The sequence below is a fragment of the Lepisosteus platostomus genome, chromosome 2, assembly GCF_059453375.1.
Source record: "Lepisosteus platostomus isolate fLepPlt1 chromosome 2, fLepPlt1.hap1, whole genome shotgun sequence".
Classification (NCBI taxonomy): Eukaryota; Metazoa; Chordata; class Actinopteri; order Semionotiformes; family Lepisosteidae; genus Lepisosteus; species Lepisosteus platostomus.
In genome coordinates this window covers 53,548,970-53,564,160 of record NC_142612.1, presented here as the reverse complement: position 1 = coordinate 53,564,160, position 15,191 = coordinate 53,548,970, and the positions used below count along the sequence as shown (strand labels likewise).

Sequence of the window (15,191 nt, the reverse complement as noted above, 5' to 3'; positions counted from 1 at the left end):
AAACAATACAGTAAAAACTAGAACATCATTGATGTTCCATGCAGCTGAGTATGGTCATTGATATCCCATGGTGAATCAACTACACTGTACAAGCTTGTTTGTATGCAATTCTACTTTGTTGTTAATAATTAAAGCATTATGTTTTATATCATATCATAAACATATGAAATATATGGGTACTTACCGTACAATTCCTTTTTGAACTTCAGTCATGAGATATTTTCTTAAGAAGAGCATATATTAGTTTAAATATCACTTTAAAGAATAATGCACGGACTTCATTCTGTGTTTTTATTCAAATTATTTTGAAAAATAGTGCAAATTAATAGATACTTGCAGTTCATATACGAAAAGTAATGTTAACCAGGGGTCAAGTTAAAGTTATCTACAGCTCTTAGAACAAACTGATATTTTTCTTTTAAGATGGAAAAGGGAGATGCTTTTGTGTGACCATTCCTTTTCCATTCCCAAATTAGTCGTATATTTACCTATCCAGTGGTTAGCTGTACAGCAGTGCAGACTCTTAAGTTATCAAAGGTGCCATGCAACAACTTGTACAGAAAATAATGAGAATATGTCTCATCAAGATTTATTAATAAAGTGCTTATTTTGGAAAGAAACTATTATTTTTGTTTTGTTTTTTCTCCTCAGGTGCAATTCTTTATTTTTTTAATGATATACTGTATATTTGCAAAAATCAGTTGGGTTAATGAGTTTTACCTACAACAAAGAAAACAGCATTAGGAATGGAACATAAAAGATCTTATGTTTTCATAGGTATTAGCATCAATTAGTATGATTATCATTAGACTGATGGATGCTGATAGTGCAGGCCACAGCAGTATTTTAATATATGTTTTGAGATATGAAACCCCCCAAAAATGTCTTTAGGAATTAATTTTAGACCAGGAGTATGGAGATATTGGCTCAACACATTAAGGAAACTGAGTATTTAAATTCCTGAAAAGGAGGCTCATTTTATTGTGCTAACAAAATTATTTGCAATGTGGTGAGAAACAGATTGGAGCCTAAAGTATCTGTAAACTGCTGCCTTGATATCTCCATTCCTTAAGCAGTAAATGATGGGGTTGACCAAAGGGGTGAGGAAGTAATTCAGCCCACCAATGAAGATGCGTCCATCAGGGGGGATACTCTCCACTCTCATTCCAATATAAACCATGGCAGAGGACACATAGTACAGGAAGACCACAGTCATGTGTGAGGAACACATTGAGAAAGCCTTCTTACGGCTTTCCACAGTTTTCATTTTTATCACTGACCACACAATTTTGAAGTAGGACCACAGGACAAATGAAAAAGGTACATACACAACAAACATAGCAAACAACAGGGAAAAATTGACTTGTCTTGTAATCTCACCACATGCTAATGACATTATAGTGGGGTAATCACAGAAACAGTGGAGGACATAATTAGAGCCACAGTATGGCACAGTGCTTGCCAGTGCCACAGACGAAACTGGCACAAGGTAGCCCAGAACCCAGACTGAGGACGTCATTGTAATACAGACCCTGGGGCTCATAATGGTGTTGTAATGCAGCGGTTTCACTACAGCAACATATCTGTCATAAGCCATGACTGCAACAAGGAATAATTCAGCAGCACCAAGTGAAATTATAAAGTACATCTGTACAAAACAGCCTGTGAAAGAGATAGTTCTGTCATAGTGTAGAAACACTGCTAGCATCTTGGGAATGATGGATGTTGTCATCAATATATCTAAGAGAGCCAAGTTCCACAAGAAGAAGTACATGGGCATGTGGAGTCGGTGGTCTATGGCCACTAACACCAGGATTAGCAGATTACCCAGGAATGTGGCCAAAAAGAGGATGAAGAAGATGATGAAGAGTGCAGTATAGTGCTCCTGCAGGCCTGGCATTCCCACGATGATAAACTCAGAGTGCAGGGTGACATTGGAGTTGCTCATGACTCAGAAGCTCAGAGAATTTGACAGAAGAGGTGAGCCTGGAAGGAGTTACATTAACAAGGTGTTTTCAGTGTCCATTTTTGGTCATTTTTAAACTTTTAAAATTATGGTAAGGTAATTTAGTTTGATTATTAAATATACAAAATGTAATCATTTTAAAACAAGTTTAGTTCCTCTTAAAATTATGTTCTAATGGAACACAAACATTGCTAAGGTTATTTGTTAACCTGTCTTCGTGTATATTTCAGCTTTGGATTTTTTTCCTCACATGCTGTGAATACATATATTTCAGTAATAAATGTTCACATTTAAGCAATTAAGACTTTCAGTTTTTTTTGTTAAAATCTACACAATATATAATGCAGGTGACTTCTATACTAATGATTTAAAAGCCATAACCACAGTTATGAGGTGAATAACCTGAAAACTGAAAATAATAATAAACAATGAAACAATCCACAATCACTAATTAAGTTTATTTTTAAATTTGTATTTTATTTTGCTGTTCACGTAAGTTAGGGGATATCTAATATGAAAAACACATAAATAGAATGGGATGGAAGTGGCAGTTTTTCCTGTAAATTGGGTGTTAAGGATATCAAGTCACACCAGTAAATACTGATGTTTCAGTTTTGCCTCAGCTTGAGTCTCAGGTGAGCTGGAAAGCAATGAATCACTTGTTCTGCAGTGTAAGAAAAGCAGTTGAGCTGAATATTGCTTTGCTATGAAAGGCCCTTTAAAAAGATGTCTTTAAATGTCGTCTACTTACTTTTTTCTGCTTACATAGTTGCATGCTCAACTGTTTTAATACAGTATTTAAAGATGATAGTTAATGATAAAAGCACTTGTAAAAGTATCAGTAGTATCAGCAGAATTACTATAATTATTATGTTGATAATGATGATGACGACAAGGATGTTAACATAGGAAAGGTTATGAACAAAATCAGGCCATCCAGCCCTCATTAATTCAAGTACAATTTATCTCTTCCCACTGTTTCTTTAAAGAAGCCAGAGCACTGGATCCAACAACATGGCTGGGTATCTTGTTTCACACTCTCAGAACCAATTAATTATGACCATTGTTATATTGTTATAAATATGACCATTGTTATATGCAGTAGTAGAGGTATCATTGTGATGATGGGATAATTATCTACTAAAATGCACAACTCAAAAGGCAAAGTATATTCCATCTCATTATCAAACTAGACAAGAGAGGTAGGTCAAGAAAAATATTTAAGTCACTGAGGCTCTCTGAGGCGAGATTTGTTCACACCCTGTGTGATCCCTTCCAAGCATGATGAAAGCAATTGGAAATATAGTTTTGAGTGAATCTCTTTAGAAGTTGAGGTTTCTGAACACCTAGAAGATTTAGAATACTTCAAAGATGTTGTATATTTCTATTTTTAATATTTCCACACTATTTACAATATAGAAAAAAAAGAATACACATAAAATTTTTCAAATTAATTGAAAATGCAAGGGATTAGTAATATGAATAATGTGCATCTCAATGACATTCTAGTAGCGAGTACATTGTCGAGTAACAATCTCAACAATGGATGCTGTGATATGTGAATCTTTTGCTCCTGGTGTGAGTCTGGTCTTCAGCGGACTGCTTTTATTTTACACACTTTTTATTATTATTAAATATGATAACCATTATTAAAAATTTCACTTGAGATATGTCAGAAATTGTTATTTATCTGTGTTTCTGTATAGATAGAACATTACATTAAAATTATGAAACAACAATAATACATGTAAATAATGTAATAAACATCACTGCATTTTGTGCTTTAAGATGCTGTGCCACAAATACTAAAGAGTTCTGTATGTAGACAGAACAGTCTAATTAGAGATTATTCCTTTATGAGACCAAATTAAAATGTTTGCAATACAAAAGCACCATTTTCATTATTGTCTATTGCAATGAATTGTGACTGTCACTGTTTGCTGTTATGTTAATAAAATATGTTGTATATCAGTGCATAAATGTTACTTTGTAGACCATTTTCATTGTATTATTTAAAAATGAATGAACTCTACAAGTACAATTTTGGAAACTGCATGCATTTTTAATGTTTCAAATTTATAATGGTTCGCTGAGTAGCAATACTGCTTTAATGTACAACATTAAACGCTCAATGGAAAATCTTTGAATATTTAAAGGTCAGTTTTAGAACTATTTAAAATATATTATAAATCCATTTAATAAAAATAGTAGCAAAGCATACATACAAAAGTCAACGCTTCAAAATATTTTTAAGAAAAGTCAGTGTTCTCTAATCTGAGGAGGAAAGATAGACCAAATAGAAAAAAAGAAACTGAAGTAAGTACAACATGTCACTTACCTGGAGCCTGAGTCTATTCACTCTGCTCTTCAAACATAGAGTGAATCTGCTGTACAAGAAACTTTTCCTCTCATCTCAGCTGCTTTTATGGACAACTCTACAGCTTTTCACAATGACCCCCGAGGCCACTTAGTGCAGAGCTATAGCTATAGTTCTTATTAACCCAGAGAGACAGAACATGTGCGCTAGAGGAAACAGGCACAACAGGTACAGCACAAAACATTTGCTGCATGTATATCTCTAATGACATCATAGTAGGAAACTGAAAAGTAGAAATTTCCCATTTTTAAGGTGTAGAATGTAGAATAAACGGGGTCTCGTAGAGTTACTGTGTTACTAAGTTATAGTTTTTAGACAAGCACTATTGTTCAAAGATAGTTAAGGATAAGGAATGAGCTGTGTTTTGGGTGCTTCTCCAGAGGAGTCACTGATAATGGGCCCTCACTTTAACATCTCAAACAGGATGATAGGGGGAGACACAGTGAGAGACTTAAGATTTGAACTTAGAACATCCTGACTACAAGTCAGTCTCCTGAAGGATCACATAACCCCTCTGCCAAGCATGTATCCCAGATGACACTGGGAGTCCAACATGACCAGTGTGGAGAAGAAGAAGTGTATGAGTCAGGACTCCATGTCCTACAGCAGCTGTAATGTATTTCTTTCTTACACTATCTGTGACCTTCGATCTATTCTGATCTATTCTTCTAGAATGTCTCCTCAGGTGAATTGAATTCATTCTTATTAGACACAGGAGACCAAGTAAGCTCTCCTCCCTAATTAGAGTTCCAATGTTTAACTCTCTCTACTGGTACTAATTGTGTGTTTGTCATTATAGCAGTGCCTCTTTCCCCTGACACTCTGTGCACTAGTGCTCCAATGCTGTATCACTTGAACTGCCTTTTGAGAGACACAGTGGTGCAGCACATTTATCATCTGACTTGTTAAAGTTATATAAAGTATATAAACAAAGTGCATTATAGATTATTTAGGCCCCTTCTATGGTGTCCATATGGTATTGATGTATTTTGTTGAATAATAAATGGTGCATGTACATTTTTAAATCCAATATAATTAATTGAATAATCAGTCAAAATCTTAACGTTTCAACTGAAAACATTTTTGAGTGAAAGAGCAGATTTAGGTCAAATCTGCAAGGACCACCTAAAAACTATGCTTCAGGGAAGTTACATGTTTGCATACTGTCTTGGAATGTACTGAACTTGCTCTTTGCACCCTGTAGCCTCCCTAGTTTTCTTTCTCTTTGCACCTCGTATCAAGCTACGAGAAGCAGAACCCCCCTTTGTCTCTCTCCTCTAGTCTCTCCCTCCTTATCTCTCCCTGATGAATAGTACAGTTCTGTAATCTAAAGGGCAAAAAACCCTCTACTTTGTGATGCTGCATATCTGTCTCCTGTGTAGTCTGTGTTGCCATACTGTGCGGAAACAGGATTGGAAACAGATTTGCCACAAGTTGTTAAAAACAACACAGAGCAACCTGTCTGCACTATAATGATCTTTTATGGTCCATCTTTATACCATACAGAAAAATTGCAATTCCAATTGAATTGCAATTCCAATTATGTAGCAGGGTCAAACAACTGAGATATAAGTATAGAGTCAAGGAAGCAAGTTGGTTCAAAGCACAGCAGAACATAACGAGGTACAGGGCTGATCAAGAGAACAATTAGCGTTTTAGCTGATTTTAGCAAGCGTTTTAGCAAGCACAGTAACAGAATGCCAAGACTCCTGACAAGCACTAAGACTGAGCAGAGGGGTATTGCTGAGGCTGGTCTTAAAAATTCTGTAATGGTAACAGGAAAGAAGAAATTTTAAATGTACTGACTTTCATCTCAATTTTGAGTTACAGATGCAGCCATTCAAAGTGCGCGGTACAGACACCGCAGTACAGATACCGCAGGTAAGATGACACACGATACCGCGGTGCGTGATTGGTTGACCGACAGGGGCACTCATGGTCCGTTGGACTGTCGTAGAAAGACTTACTGTACTGTAAACGTCTTTACTGTGCCCGTTGTAAATATTGAATTTTACCACTGAAGGGAAATCTTAGTAGCTGAGCATAAAAAGAATAGGAGCATACTGTAACGCGTGTGAAGGCCATAAACGATATTAATTTTGGAACGTAAACATACAGTATATGGCTGGTCTTGGTACTTTAAAGAAAAAAATACGCACCAGTATTCCATTTCTCCCTAAACATTGTAAGCTTCGAAGTCTTTAACTAACGTGATACCGGAGTCAACAAGCATACTTTTAGAATTTGATTAAAAGGGAATATAATATGGAATCGCGTATCTAAAGAATTTAATAACGGTATGATTATATCCGTGTACTGCGGCAGAGCTATGTAGGGCTGTTTCGCCTACCTGATCATGCGAGCTGTCTTGTAGCCTAGGTGCGTGACTACCAGCTGGCAGGTTGTGTGTTCGAATCCAGCTGGTGCTGGACTTTTCATTTTTATTTATTTATTTTTTAATCGCGTAACATAAACATATTACCGTATGCAAACTGTACTGTATACAGTATGTATATGTATATTTAATGTCTTAACTGTGCCCGTTTAATTGAATTTAAAAAAATATTTAACACGAACATTAAGCTGCTTACATCTTCCGCCTGAGAACAGTCACCCGTTGCTACCCAACGCAGAATGGTGATTGGCTGACACTATCTGACACCCCTCTGATTGGAGAAAAAAGACGTGCTGGTGTGCTATACCAGGAAGAGGATTTCTTTCAATTCTAAACGTGTATTTTAAAAGTTTAAGAAGTAAAAACCTTACAGCGTACACAGATTTCTAAACTGATCAGGATCGTTATCTTTGTCTCATGCATAATAATGTTCACCGCTCTGTCCAGCAAATTAATAATAAACTTTATTTTATATAGCTTTTTAAACGAATAAGTAATTAGATTGCTCATAAACCTAATCACTTGCTTTTTCTTTTTATTTAGGCTCAGATTTCAACTATAGATCGTATTATTAATAACCATAATAACAACCAACCAACAAAAACAACCATATAAACATAATACCAACCAAAAACATAGATAACAACCACAATACAAAATCAAATAATCAAACGATTTTACACTCGCAAAGTCCTCCAATTATCATAATCCCGCCCCTTATGCAAAACCAAACCTTCCTCCCATCCCAGTTTATCCTGTTTATCATAAACAAAATCCACCTCAATTTTCAACATAAAGCATTACACAAAATCAATACCTCAACACTCCATACTCAACAACGATAATTCACAAACAGCCAGAACATGTAACTACACATTCCCAAACATACCCAAACATAGCCCCGCCCCTTATGCAAAACCAACATCCCTCCCCTGTTCTCTCTCTCCCCTGGCGGTTGTAATTGTTTTTATTTTCAAATAAATTTTAGCAAAGTCATGTATTTTAAAAATCTTAAGATTTTTCTATTTATGTCTTTATTTAGTGGTTTCATTAGTGACAAAGGCTAAACTTTCTTGGAAAAATGTCTTTTATGTAAACCATGTTTGCTATTAATTCATTCAGGGCTAAAATATGTTCATTGTCTTCTAATGAAAGAAGGGTTCCTTTCGCCGTAGTCGGGAGCCTAGCCTTTAACTAGTAAGTACTGTATTTACTGGGTTTTTGAGGGGGGTTGGGGGGTGTCTTTCGCTGGAAATCTCGCCTCCTACCCGTGAAACCGGTTCAATTCGTCACAGCCAGCACTCCTGCAGAGAGTTGGGTTGTACTTGCAGTGCATACAGTACACGCGTTATGCTCTTCGTTAATGTCTGTGAAGTTTTATTTAATCTCTGAGCCATACTGATTCTTCTGGAAGCCAGTTTCCGCCAGGGAGTAAAAAAAAAAACACACTATGGTATTCTCTCCAATGCAGTGCAGTTAAAAACATACCTCTGATGCTGCTCCTAAATGAATATCGTTTATGACCATCAGAAGCTTTATGGTCCTTTTCTTTTTTCCAGTGGATTGAACAGGGAGAGGCATTTCATGATGTACTTTTCACTGATGAAACAACAGTGGCTCTGGAACAGTTTTCAACCAAGTCGTTTTATAAAAAGGGGAGATATGTACACGTTACTGAAGCTAAAAGTTTAGCCTTTGTCACTAATGTAAACACTAAATAAAGACATATAGAAATCCCATTTTTAGGATCAGAGTCTTACATGTGGTTTTTTCGAAAACGTTTGTACGTGCTCCTTCTTACCATGTTACTGTTTACCGTTACTGACCATATTAAGTTTAAGTGCCTGTGGGCACTTTTCCTGTCCGTGGGGGGTGGACCGTCTTTCATTAGAAGGTTAGTCTGTTCTACTCTGAGAATGTAGGGGGGGTGGGAAGTGCCCGCGGTCATTTAATTAGTATTAAAATCTTAGTTATCTTTTTAGTTCACATGTTTGCATGCATAATTTAATTTTGAAAGCCACTGAGACATCAGGTACTACTGTTGTATTTATGAAAAAGAAACAAAACAAAAAACATACTAACAACTGTGCCATCCTACTCCTTAGTTAATACATTTTATTATTCATAAACAGTTAACATTGTTAGCAAAATATTTTGAATTATATTTAACCCTATTTTTTCTTTAGTTTTGTATTTAACTTATTATATGATAGTCAGACTTAATGTATATTAATGTATATTTGAACAATGAAAATATATTTTTACAAGATTTTACATTAAGCACTTAAAATTAATATGGTTAATAATAGTAAACTGTAATATGCTGTAACAAGATCGGTTAAACTTCGAAGAAAATCCTTTCAGAGAAAATGTTTCAGGTGTGAAGAACAAACCTGTTCCCACACACCCTGCCCCCACTACCATTAGAATATACACAAACATTTTAGCGTTTCATTCTGAGCAGAAGACCCTCACACCTGAAGAGTGCTGGCTGTGACGAATTAAACCGGTTTTACAGGTTTCAATCACAGATTGGGACTCAGTAAAGTAACACACAGCGCCACTGGATTTGATAATACTGTACCTAACCAAAATCCGCAATATGGAAACAGAACCTGTGTAATTGTTGATAGATGATGTACTCGTAACATTTTTTCAAGACGAACTACAACATTTAAAAAATGACTTGTATGTACTTGATATCTCTAATCAATCCACGGGTTCCAGCACAAAACGAAACTAAAACGCATACCGTTTCGCGCTTCTTATTAGTTGCTCAAAAGTAATTTGACCGTATGAAATGCATAATATAAACCTAGAAACATATATGTGAGCAGTACTTAAGCACTGTAGTATCGGTGTTAAGACATACCTCTCAAATACTGTAAATCAAGTTAAAAATATTTCAAGACCGATTCTGGTCGTAATGAAACCATGTTTCGTGTATGTTTTCTTTTTCATCTTGAAATAACTCATTTCTAAATACCTTTTTCACTGTTAACATCTTGTAGCAACTTTGCGACAAAATATACACTCTGACAGTTCATCCTGCTACCAACATTAAATAAAACAAATCTTAAGATTTCTATATTTATGTCTTTATTTAGTGGTTTCATTCGAAGCTTACAATGTTTAGGGAGAAATGGAATACTGGTGCGTATTTTTTTCTTTAAAGTACCGAGACCAGCCATATACTGTATGTTTATGTTAAGATTTCCCTTCAGTGGTAAAATTAGATATGAATATTCAATACTTAAACGGGCACAGTTAAGACATTAAATATACATATACATATTGTATACAGTACAGTTTGCATACGGTAATATGTTTATGTTACGCAATTAAAAAATAAATAAATAAAACTGGAAGGTCCAGCACCACCATTATGTTTATATGGTTGTTTTTGTTGGTTGGTTGTTATTATGGTTATTAATAATACGATCTATAGTTGAAATCTGAGCCTAAATAAAAAGAAAAAGCAAGTGATTAGGTTTATGAGCAATCTAATTACTTATTCGTTTAAAAAGCTATATAAAATAAAGTTTATTATTAATTTGCTGGACAGAGCGGTGAACATTATTATGCATGAGACAAAGATAACGATCCTGATCAGTTTAGAAATCTGTGTACGCTGTAAGGTTTTTACTTCTTAAACTTTTAAAATACTTGTTAGAATTGAAAGAAATCCTCTTCCTGGTATAGCACACCAGCACGTCTTTTCTCTCCAATCAGAGGGGTGTCAGATGGTGTCAGCCAATCACCATTCTGCGTTGGGTAGCAACGGGTGACTGTTCTCAGGCGGAAGATGTAAGCAGCTTAATGTTCGTGTTAAATATTTTTTTTAAATTCAATTAAACGGGCACAGTTAAGACATTAAATATACATATACATACTGTATACAGTACAGTTTGCATACGGTAATATGTTTATGTTATGCGATTAAAAAATAAATAAATAAAAATGAAAAGTCCAGCACCAGCTGGATTCGAACACACAACCTGCCAGCTGGTAGTCACGTACCTAGACCAGTAGGCTACAAGACAGCTCGCATGATCAGGTAGGCGAAACAGCCTTACACAGTCCTGCCGCAGTACACGGATATAATCATACCGTTATTGAATTCTTTAGATACGCGATTCCATATTATATTCCCTTTTAATCAAATTCTAAAAGTATGCTTGTTGACTCCGGTATCACGTTAGTTAAAGACTTCGAAGCTTACAATGTTTAGGGAGAAATGGAATACCGGTGTGTATTTTTCCTTGTGATATTTTAAGCTCTAGTTGAATGATAGGTGTCGCATTTTAAATCATTTTCGTAGCTAGAAATTATGAAACGCCCTGTTAAAAGCAAGGAAGTTTTTATGCCCCGTTGAAGTAAAACAAAATGCCTGACAAAGTATGGCTTGGACAGATTCCAAGTGCTTGTACAAATGTGCTAAAGAAATTATACTTTGAGTATACAGCTTGTCCAAAGTCATCCATTATCAATACTATTAGTAATATCTTCAGTAAAGGCTTTGATGCATAAATATTTCTGATGAAGGTAGGTTGTGTACTTCTGTCCAACTGAGCAATCTTGCTTTCATAATATATACCAACATTTTAATGACTGATGATTAACATGCTGTAATACACAGTTCAAAATTAAAGGCTCAAATGCTGTACATGAGAGGTTAAGCTCCCCCTGGCGGTTTTACAAGGCGACGCCGGATAGTTAGTCACGTGACACACGTGATACCGCGTGATACTGCGTGATACTGTGACACGCCCACCGCGGTATGCCGCGAAATACCTCACCCATTTTGAATGGCTGCATCTGTATGGCAACTGATGTGTTCCAAATGTTCCAACTGAAAACATTTTTGAGTGAAAGAGCAGATTTCAAATAAAAATCAAATCAAATCAAAGATTATTTATCAAATGCACAACAATACAGCGTGCAGCAGTAGTTGCTGGCAATGAAATGGCTCTAAATAGTGCACCTGTAGAAGCTGGCCTGGATATGTGAAAACCTCTTTAGCCTACGGAGAAAGAACAGGCGGTGCCGTGCTGTTTTGACCACGGTGTTGGTATGGTGGGTCCAGGTTAAGTCCTCTGAGATGTTAACTCCCAGGAACTTAAAACTGCTGACCTTCTTCACTGCAGACCCACTGATGTAGATAGGTGTGTGATCTCCTCCCTGGTGTTTTCTATAGTCCACAATCATCTCCTTAGTCTTACTGATGTTCATAGAGAGGTTGTTCTCCTGGCGCCATGCTGCCAGGGTTTCAACTTCCTCCCTGTATGCAGACTCTTCACTATCTGTGATCAGGCCAATGACTGCTGTATCGTCAGCAAACTTAATGATGGAGTTTGAGTTATACCTAGTGACACAATCACGAGTAAATAAGGAGTAGAGGACAGGGCTAAGCACACAACCTTGGGGGGCTCCAGTGTTTAGAGTCAGGGTAGAGGATATGTTGGTGCCCACACTCACCACCTGTAGACGTTCTGTCAAGAAGTTCAGGATCCAGTTACAGAGAGAGGTGTTCAGTCCCAGGTCCTGGAGCTTGATAACAAGCTTTGAGGGCACTATGGTATTGAATGCTGAGATGTAATCAAGAAACAGCATTCTCACATATGTTCCTTTCTTGTCCAGGTGTAAGAGGGCAGTATGGAGGGCAGTGGCATTAGGTCAAATCTGCAAGGACCACCTAAAAACGATGCTTCAGGCAAGTTACATGTTTGCATACTGTCTTGGAATGTACTGAACTTGAACTTGTACCTGAACTTGCTCTTTGCACCCTGTAGCCTCCCTAGTTTTCTTTCTCTTTGCACCTTGTATCAAGCTACGAGAAGCAGTGCCCCCCTTTCTCTCTCTCCTCTAGTCTCTCCCTCCTTATCTCTCCCTGATGAATAGTACAGTTCTGTAATCTAAAGGGCAAAAAACCCTCTACTTTGTGATGCTGCATACCTGTCTCCTGTGTGGTCTGTGTGCCATCATGTGCGGAAACAGGATTGGAAGCAGATTTGCCACAAGTTGTTAAAAACAACACAGAGCAACCTGTCTGCACTATAATGATCTTTTACGGTCCATCTTTATGCCATACATATGAATACAATTCCAATTATGTAGCAGGGTCAAACAACAGAGATATAAGTATGGAGTCAAGGAAGCAAGTTGGTTCGAAGCACATCAGAACATAACGAAGATCCTACAAGCAAGCACAGTAACAGAATGCCAAGAGTTGTGACAAGCACTAAGACTGAGCAGAGGGGTATTGCTGAGGCTGGTCTTAAAAATTCTGTAATGGTAACAGGAAAGTGGAAGTTTTAAATGTGCTGGCTTTCATCTCAATTTTGAGTTGTGGCAACTGATGTGTTGTGGCAATTGAGAAGATGTTTGGCCATTTGCTGTTGTGTTTCGGGGGTATGAAGCAGCATTGTCACGATAAGTCACAGTAAGACAGTAATCCCTCCACCCAAGGAGCATTATCTGGTCACTGAACTTGGTTTGTCAGAGAACATTGAAGCTCACAAGGCCCTGTTCCAGGTAGAGCTGGCTGCCACATATCCATTGTTGTCAGTCCTCATATTAGGCTGCCAGAAGTAACTGCCAAGAAGGCCTACCAGTAGAGAATTGTCTGACAGAAGGAGGACCAAACATTCTGTAAGATTGAGCATTTGGGAGAGCAGAATTGGAGGTTGTTGTTTCCTATCAAGCTGTAAATAAGGTCACTTCAATGATATGTGTGGGGAGGATGATAGGCTTGGGGTCTGCTGTGTACTCACCAGGAGCCTGGATTCTGGAGAGGGTGTTTCAGACACCCATACCATTCTTGGACCCAGGTCAATAAGAGATAATGACAAGATCAGTTTCACTGCCAGCAGCTCCTAATTACCCACATTATATTAATAATTGAACAAAGTCACGACTTATTTTAAAAATGCACTGCAGGTGTATTACCTCAAGGCAGCTTAAAAGCTATTAATGTGCTGTATAAGAACCTTTTAAGGCTTTTTATTCCTGGAAGTTTAATATATTAACATAGCCATCTAGGAGCAATTTTTGGTTCACAACAGGTTTATTGTGTTTGGTGTGTTTACATTTTATTCCTTATAACAGTTTGTAAATCACTTAAATTCAGCCTCACAGTCCTGTCAAAAACATTTTTTGTCTAGTTTGTCATTCTCACACATTAGCAGTAGGCTTCACTCTCCCACCTAGGGAGCTCAAGTGAATGTTGTGTTGATCATCTGTGATTACACTCTAAGTATTCATTCATTAAATGTGGAGTAATGGGGAGTAAAATAGGAGGGTTGATGTTTCTAACATGGATGAAGTTTCTACACATACCAAATTTCCAAATTTTAAGTATTGTTTCCGTGTCCCTTTGCCTATAGTATGCTTCCTGTCCTCTAACAAATGTTCATCATTTTGGTGACTTTTTGGCAAGAGCCCTAATGCATTCTCATGCTTTCCTCAGATTGAACTCAGCTTCATGCCATTATGCTGCTGCAATCATCTCCTCTAGTTTGTACATTCTCCATGTGCTTCTGTGGGTTATCGCTGGGCGCTCCAGTTTCTTACTTTAGTCCAAAGTCTCCAGTTTCCCTGCGCCAGTGAATTGGATGAAGCGGACAGAAAATGAATGTATGGATGGACAATCTGGACGCTTGTGTTGATTGGGCAGCAGTGTGGAGTGTCACTTTCTCTTCCTCTTGGCACAATGTTTATTCCATTTTAATCATGCCCACAGACTATACCCAACTCCATACCAGAAGTTCCAGATTTAACTTATTTTAATTAAGGTTCAATTAACAAGTTGCACCTGGTACTGACTTATACAAGTTGAAGTCTGTGATAGAGTGCTTTTAAGTGTATCTAGTGTCAGATTTAAATAGTATGACTGAAGCCCTTGGCTGCTCTGAATCAGTGATGATTCTCACATTACTTTCAGTTTCAGCTGCAGTGTTGTTTAGTTGCTTGTTGAATTGCAGCAAAAATTTCATAAAGATGAGTGGTGATTGAGCATGTCTCAAACTACATTCTTAGGGATAGAAGTACTGCTAATCGCATTCAAAATATATTTCCTAATTTAGTGTTATTAAAGATTTCTACATATTATTCTGTTCCCTTGACAAGACAGTTTGGGCCTCTGTGCTAAGAAGTAGGAATGCAGCTGGAAGGTGCCTCTTTGATTGATACACAGCACATCCTGCGTGACATGGCCTATATATTGTATCATGGTCCATTCTTTAACCACTGATAGATTGTGCAGCATGGTTCCTTTCAGTCTGCAAGATCTCACAAAAAGACAAAGACAAAGGATCAGAAGTCAGTGTTGTTCACCCAAAGTATGACCAACCAACGAGGAGCCAGCCTGTTGGACAGAAGGACTACATCTGATGCCATCACAACCAATCACCAACTTTGAGTTCTTGGTTTATAAGTTACTGCACAACTCATTT

General features: G+C 37.1%; 1 protein-coding gene across 1 annotated transcript; it reads right to left on the bottom strand.

Annotated features, from left to right (window-relative positions):
- Window positions 1–861: 861 nt before the first annotated feature.
- On the bottom strand, window positions 862–1,985 carry LOC148676496 (olfactory receptor 2AT4-like). The gene has a single exon (XM_088643253.1). The coding sequence runs from the start codon at window positions 1,946–1,948 to the stop codon at window positions 974–976; it is 975 nt and encodes a 324-aa protein (XP_088499379.1). The 5' UTR covers window positions 1,949–1,985; the 3' UTR covers window positions 862–973.
- Window positions 1,986–15,191: the final 13,206 nt, after the last annotated feature.

Excerpts from the sequence above, each read along its gene's own strand:
- LOC148676496 (XM_088643253.1), bottom strand. The coding sequence starts at position 1,948 with ATGAGCAACTCCAATGTCACCCTGCACTCTGAGTTTATCATCGTGGGA.